The following is a 6,772-nucleotide window of genomic DNA, read 5'->3' as shown; positions in this document are numbered from 1 at the left end:
CGGGTTTCGAATCTACTCAATTACATGCACCTGATCAAGCTTTGTTTACTTGCTGCACCTCCTGCAGCCCATATCACTCAGCCACGTGGGACCACAGGTTCGAACCATAGGTCCCTCCAAGGAGACAGCACCACAGCCTGCACGCCGAGTCTTTATTTTATAGCCAGATTCCATGAGGCAAAGTAAGGGCACGGTTGAGATGTTCACAATGTTCTCGCGGGTTTCGAATCTACTCAATTACATGCACCTGATCAAGCTTTGTTTACTTGCTGCACCTCCTGCAGCCCATATCACTCAGCCACGTGGGACCACAGGTTCGAACCATAGGTCCCTCCAAGCAGGGACTTGCACGTGGCCATGAGAGGACCGTGCCTTCCAGCGGTTCTCAACCTGTGGGTCGCGACCCCTTTGGCGGTCGAATGACCCTTTCACAGGGGTCGCCTAAGACCATCCCGCATATCAGATATTTACATGACGGTTCAGAACAGTAGCAACATTACAGTTATGATAATTTTGTGGTTGGGTCACAACATGAGGAACTGTATTTAAAGGGCCAGAAGGTTGAGAACCACTAGTCCAAGGCTTGAACCTGTCCAAACACTGTAGCCGCTCTCCACACACAGGTAGGATTCACTGGGCGACACTGACGAGCACTTCCTGCCCTTGTTAGGCCTTTTCCCTTTAGGACTGCTCGGTGCTCATTTCAACTAGATTTCACTTGCACAAGAAGAGGAGGCTGTACACTGTGCCTTGCCCAGCAAGCTGGAAACGCAGCCGCTCCTAGCTACAGAGAGGAGAGTGGGGACAAGGTTTTGTCCCCAGTCTTGCTCTTCCATTAAGGAGCCCTGTCCTTCCCCAGCTCCTCCACCCACGACAAGGTCAAAAGTCACTAGCACCCCCTTCGGGATTCCCTCGCCATGAAACTGCTCAAGCCCTGGGGTCAGCTGTGGCTAAGACTTAGGGACTCTTACCTCCTCTCTCTGTGCTGGGACTCACACAGAGGATGCTGGGGAAGATGCTTTTCACGTGGGCACGTCATGGGCTGCATGCTGGGTTCCCCCTGTGAGTCCCAGCTTCGGGGCCTCTAAGAGCTGGGGAGGGGGTGAGCAGCCAGGCCTTGTCTGCAGAGCTGGAGACCTGGCCGTGCTGGGTTGGCCACCCCAGGGCCTTCCCCTCGTGCCCACTGAATGACTCACCTTGGCACAGACACAATGGTCAGGGGTGGGCACAGAGCCTGCTTCCCGCTCCACTCCAGCCCCGTCAGATGCTTTCCGAGAAGCTCTTTGAGCAGGGGGCTTGGGCTGCACACTGCCTAACAGCCTGGCATCCTGGGATAAAAGCAGCACAGCCCCCCGCGGGCTGCCCTCTCTGCGCGGCGCCCTCACCGGCGGCGGAGAACAAGGCTCCATTCAGCAAGTGCCCAGCAAAAGGGATCAGAGGCCCAGGCGTGGGCAGCAGGCAGAGTGGGGGTGGGAAGAAGGCTGCCCACTTCCCAGAAGTCCAAGGACACGGATGGATGGGGGTCCTGGGTGGGGTGCTGACCCTGCAGGACCAGAGTAAAAGGGGTAGATGGATTTGAAGTCTCAAGGGGCAACAGGGCCCAGGCCCAGGCCCAGGTTCCCAGTTCGGAAGCAGTGGCTCATGGGTTCCCAAACTCACCTACCCCTAGAGGCCTTTCCCCGTCTTCTCAACCTGATGTGTGGGAACTCGAAGGAGATAAATCTCCAGTGTGAGAGTGAGGTGAGGGGTGGCCAGGGAAACAGGGTATTACAGGAACAAAGATGGGAGTAGGGACAGCCAGCTCATTCATAACTGCTTTGTGGAGCTGTCAAGGCCTGGGCTCTGGGAGGGGGTGCAGGGAAGCTGGGCACGGAAGGGTGAGCCCTGTGAGACTGGGGCAGGGAAAGGGCCAGAGAGTGCAGTGCCTGCCCCCTCTTGCCCTATCAGGACCCCCAAGTTCCTCTCATCATCCCCCACTGCTAGAGAGAGGCCTCAATGGACCCTCCAGACCAGCGGTCACCAACCTTTTGGACCTCACGCACCACTAGTGGTCCGCAGACTACCCGTTGGTGATCGCTGCTCCAGACAAAAGGCCGGTGATCAATTTCAGTCCACAGCCCCAGAACTCCAGGGAGTGGGAAGAAAGCAGGAATGCGGGATGCCTGTATTCAGAGGAATGGACTCCAGCAATCTCTTGGGAATTGGCTTGGCAAGAAACTGTAACACAGACTGTTCCTTAAGCATATGGGACAGGTTTGTTCTTTGTCAAATTCTCAGCACCTATCAGGCACTCGAAGGAGCAGTGCTGAGTGAGGGAAGGCCTGGGTTATGGGATCTAAGAGTTAGAAGTCAGGTCAAAGGTCACCTGGTCCAGCCTTTTCTTTTCTTTTTAATTAAATTTCTGCTTTTTAAAAATATATTCTATTGATTTTTTACAGAGAGGAAGGGAGAGGAATAGAGAGTTAGAAACATCGACAAGAGAGAAACATCCATCAGCTGCCTCCTGCACACCTCCCACTGGGGATGTGCCCGCAACCAAGGTACATGCCCTTGACCGGAATCGAACCTGGGACCCTTCAGTCCGCAGGCCGATGCTCTATCCACTGAGCCAAACCGGTTAGGGCGGTCCAGCCTTTTCTTAACCCACCTTCCTAGAGAGAGGGTCTCCTTGCCCAGTGATTGGGCCTCAGACCCACCATCTGGCCCCAGGCAGTGCCCACTAGTACCTCTGACTGTGGCCAGGCTGGGGCTGGCATGCCCAGGAGGCCCTGCCTCTGGGCACAATGACCTCAGTGGGGTGAGAACTCTCCCCATGGCTGGGCTGCAACCCAGCCCCACCTCCTCAGGCTATGCCAGGGGGTGTTGCCAGGGACAATCTGGGCTGTGTCAAGACAGCCCCTTCCTTCATAAAGCCCTCGCGTCCTAGGAGCCCGCAGAGCCAGGCCAGGATGGAGAGGAGACGGGTCACCTCAGCTGCCCGCCGCTCCTATGTTTCCTCCTCGGAGATGGTGATGGGGGGCCTGACTCCCAGCCACCGCTTGGTTCCAGGCACCCGCTTCTCCCTGGCTCGAATGCCACCCCCACTCCCGGCCCGGGTGGACTTCTCCTTGGCCGGGGCACTCAACACCGGCTTCAAGGAGACACGGGCCAGTGAGCGGGCAGAGATGATGGAGCTCAATGACCGCTTCGCCAGTTACATCGAGAAGGTGCGCTTCCTGGAACAGCAGAACAAGGCACTGGCTGCGGAGCTGAACCAGCTGCGGGCCAAGGAGCCCACCAAGCTGGCTGACGTCTACCAGGCTGAGCTGCGCGAGCTGCGCCTGCGGCTCGATCACCTCACCGCCAACTGCGCCCGGCTCGAGGTCGAGAGGGACAATCTGGCGCAGGACCTGGGCACCCTGAGGCAGAAGTGAGGAGGGGGGCTGGGAGAGGGGCCTCATGAGCAGGGAGGACTGAGCCCCCAGGAGGCAGTGCCCGCAGACCTGCGGAGACTCAAGCCGGGGCTCTGCCTCCCTGCTCTGGAAAGGGAGGGCCGTCCTTGCTCCCCCAAATGATGGCAGGGACTGGGAGAAGGCTCAGGGCCTCGGGGATTTGGTTCCCCAAGACCTTCTGCCAGGAAAAAGGGCACGCTCAGCACCTGCCCCCTGGGGAAGTCTGTGCTAGAGCAGTCAGGGGCCCCAGCAGTTGTGTGTTTCATTCACTCTGGGGCCCTGTGACGGTGGGCGGGAAGCGCACCTATTCTGAGCCCGGGTGCACAGAGAGGAGAACATGGAAGGGAAGGTTGGTGTGCCCCAGGAGGACTGGGCCTGGGGGTAAAGGGAGGGGGGGGAAAGAGCAGGAAAGCCTGGCTTCAGAGCACAGGTGACTTGGTCTGTCACCAGCTTATGATCCTAGGCACGGCTTCAACTTGCACAGCTGTGAAGCAGAGATCTTAATAACACCCATTTCCAAAGGCCAGGGGGAACCCCAGGGGCTTGGTGCTTTGCTGAGCCAGCTGGGCATGTGTGTGTGCCCTCAAGTGCAGGAGGACGTGTGTGTGTGCCAGTAGCAGTGAGTGTGTGATGGTGGAAGCGCCTGTGTGAGCAGGAGCAGGTGCAGCAACCCTGATAAGGCACCTTAGTAATGAGTTACAGCCAAGGCCTTCAGCTGTTCACTTTCCTGGCCAAGGCTCTCCTTTGGCCCCTCCACTAGTCCTGGATTGGGGGGTGCTCTCTGGCAGCCACCTCCAGGGAGATTGGGGCAGGGGTCCAAGAGCCCTCAGAAGAGCATGGACCCAGGAGTGTGTCCCCCTACCCCAGGCTCCAGGATGAAACCAACCTGAGGCTGGAGGCCGAGAACAACCTGGCTGCCTATCGACAGGTCAGGGGGGTAGAGGGGTGGGGCGCAGGAGGGGGGAAAGGGTTGATGGCAGCCCATCCAAACACGGGCCCCCACCAGCCCTCCTGAGCAATGTGCTGCTCTCCCAGCCCCCGAAGTGGGTGGGGGGGACAGACAAGGCCAGGGAATGGGGAGAAAGAGTCTGGGGTCAGAGTGGCCCTTTGCCTCCTCCCTACTTTAGGAGGCAGATGAAGCCACCCTGGCCCGTCTGGATCTGGAGAGGAAGATTGAGTCTCTGGAGGAGGAAATCCAGTTCTTGAGGAAGATCCATGATGAGGTAAAGCCCAACAGAGAGATTGGAAGGGGGGGGGGATTAAAAACAAAGAGAGAAATTGAGGAAGACAGAAATACAGACAAGAGAGCATCAACAGCCCCTGGTAAAATGCACACAGATACACACTCCACTTATTGAGAATTACAAAAGTTTTGGGACCTCTTTTTCTCCACTATAGCCCTGTAGGAGGGACCTTTCAGTATAATCTCCTTTTCACAGGGGACATTGAAGCCCAAAGAGGTTAGAGCACTTGCTAAACTCACACAGTCTCTCTGACTCCATTCATTCTGCCATCTGTCTCCATTTAACCGAGAACCATTCATAACGAAAAGGATCCCAATTAGCTCTGACCTCAGATCATGGATTCAGCATCCATGACCCCATGGAACCTGGGAGCCCGCGGGCACACACGCACAGGAACTCAAACACTCTCTCATAATGACACGGGTACACTTTCCGTCTCCTGCCTGTCCAGGCCTGGGGAGAAGACACCATGAGGCCCCCAAACCCCCCTGCCTCCTCTCGCCTGGGCCATGCACTTTCTCCAACTAGGGCTGTCCCATTTCCCTTAGCCATCATCGATGTCCGACAGGCAGGCAGAAGAGGGCAGTCAGAAAACCCCAACTGCGGCCTGGGCTCTGAGCCCTGCTATCCCTTCTCTCACCTGGTCAGGAGGTGCGGGAGCTCCAGGGGCAGCTGGCCCGGCAGCAGGTCCATGTGGAGCTGGATGTGGCCAAGCCAGACCTCACAGCGGCCCTGAGAGAGATCCGCACCCAGTATGAGGCAGTGGCATCCAGCAACATGCACGAGGCAGAGGAGTGGTACCGGTCCAAGGTAACCCTGATTGTGGGCCAGCCTGCCTCCTCCAGGCAGCCCTCCTGGCTCCATACAAGACACTCAGGGAAGCTGGGAGAGGATCCTCTCTGGGTGACTGACATTCACCAGACAAGTGAGGTGACTTGCCCAAAGACACACAGGCAATATTACTTCTAATAAGAACTTATTGCTACTATTACTATTATTATTTGACAACACTGTTGTGTGTCAGGCCTTGTGCTTTGCATAGATTATCTTACTATGAAGTAGGTACTGTTCTTTGATAGATGAGAAAACTGAAGTCCAGAAAGGTTAACTAATTTGTCCAAAGTCCACAGCTTCAAAGCGGTAGAGCTAGGTTTCCAACCCTAGCCAGCTCACTTGGGAGCCTGCATTCTTGATGCCTCTGTCATCTGTGTCTTGGATTATTGCGCATTTGCTGCATGCCAGGCACTGCCCAGGCTACAGAGACATGTCTGGCCAGGAAGATGTGATGTGCACCCAAGTATGGTGTCTTATGGACAACACTGCAGGGCAGAGTCTATATACAATGTGGGGACCAGGGAGGGTATCATAGAAGGGAGGGCAGTTGGCCTAAGCAGGACCGGCAGGCCATGAAGAGAAGAGGGAAGGGGCATTCCGAGTGCAGGACAGAGCATGTGTAGAGGCCTGGAGGCAGAAGGGCACAGAGAGGTGGGGCCCGGAGATGCTGGCCCAGGGCACAGAGCTGAGGAGTGTGAGTGGCAGAAGCCAATGATGGTTCTGAGCAGACTGCGGCCTGATGGAGCCCCGAGGGTTTCACTGCCAGCTGGGGGAGGGAGGGCTATTAGAACCCATTACTGTCCAGGTGGGGGAAACAGGGTTCAGGCCTGTAGATGGAGGTGCCAGTGCAGGAGATTCTGGGTTCTGTGGCAATCCTGCTCATTCATTCATTCATTCATTCATTCATTCCGAGACCAGGCATCGTGCTAGGTGCTGAAGACGCAGCAGTGGCTTCTGTGTCTGCTACCCATGGGTCACAGCCTCTGGGAATAATCCCACCCAGGGCCAGTGTCTTGGGGCGACCGAAACCACAGCCCTGAGGTCCTGCCCAGCTCCCTGATTTCCCAGAGACCGTGCCTTCCCAGGGCCCACACAGCTCCCCATCTGCGGCTGCCACCCGCCCTTGAGCTTAGGGCCTTCTTCCCCATCTAGTTTGCGGACCTGACGGACGCCGCGGCCCGCAACGCGGAGCTGCTCCGCCGGGCCAAGCACGAGGCCAACGACTACCGGCACCAGCTGCAGGTGCTGACCTGCGACCTGGAG

The 6,772-nt window shown here is 57.1% G+C and overlaps 1 protein-coding gene across 2 annotated transcripts in view; it reads left to right on the top strand.

Annotated features, from left to right (window-relative positions):
* Positions 1-2,915: 2,915 nt before the first annotated feature.
* GFAP (glial fibrillary acidic protein) overlaps positions 2,916-6,772 on the top strand; it is a 7,877-nt gene continuing 4,020 nt past the window's right edge. Inside the window, exons 1-5 of one of the 2 annotated variants that reach the window (XM_014537756.1) lie at positions 2,916-3,409; positions 4,299-4,359; positions 4,559-4,654; positions 5,324-5,485; positions 6,662-6,772. In XM_014537756.1, the coding sequence (XP_014393242.1) occupies positions 2,949-3,409; positions 4,299-4,359; positions 4,559-4,654; positions 5,324-5,485; positions 6,662-6,772 (891 nt within the window). In that variant the 5' untranslated portion in view covers positions 2,916-2,948. The remainder of the gene's footprint in view (positions 3,410-4,298; positions 4,360-4,558; positions 4,655-5,323; positions 5,486-6,661) is intronic. The other variant, XM_005863862.2, reaches the window with a different exon arrangement.

The sequence above is a fragment of the Myotis brandtii genome, unplaced genomic scaffold, assembly GCF_000412655.1.
Source record: "Myotis brandtii unplaced genomic scaffold, ASM41265v1 scaffold1814, whole genome shotgun sequence".
Taxonomy (NCBI): Eukaryota; Metazoa; Chordata; class Mammalia; order Chiroptera; family Vespertilionidae; genus Myotis; species Myotis brandtii.
The sequence above is the reverse complement of the archived record's forward strand: the minus strand, read 5'-3'. Positions and strand labels throughout refer to the sequence as shown.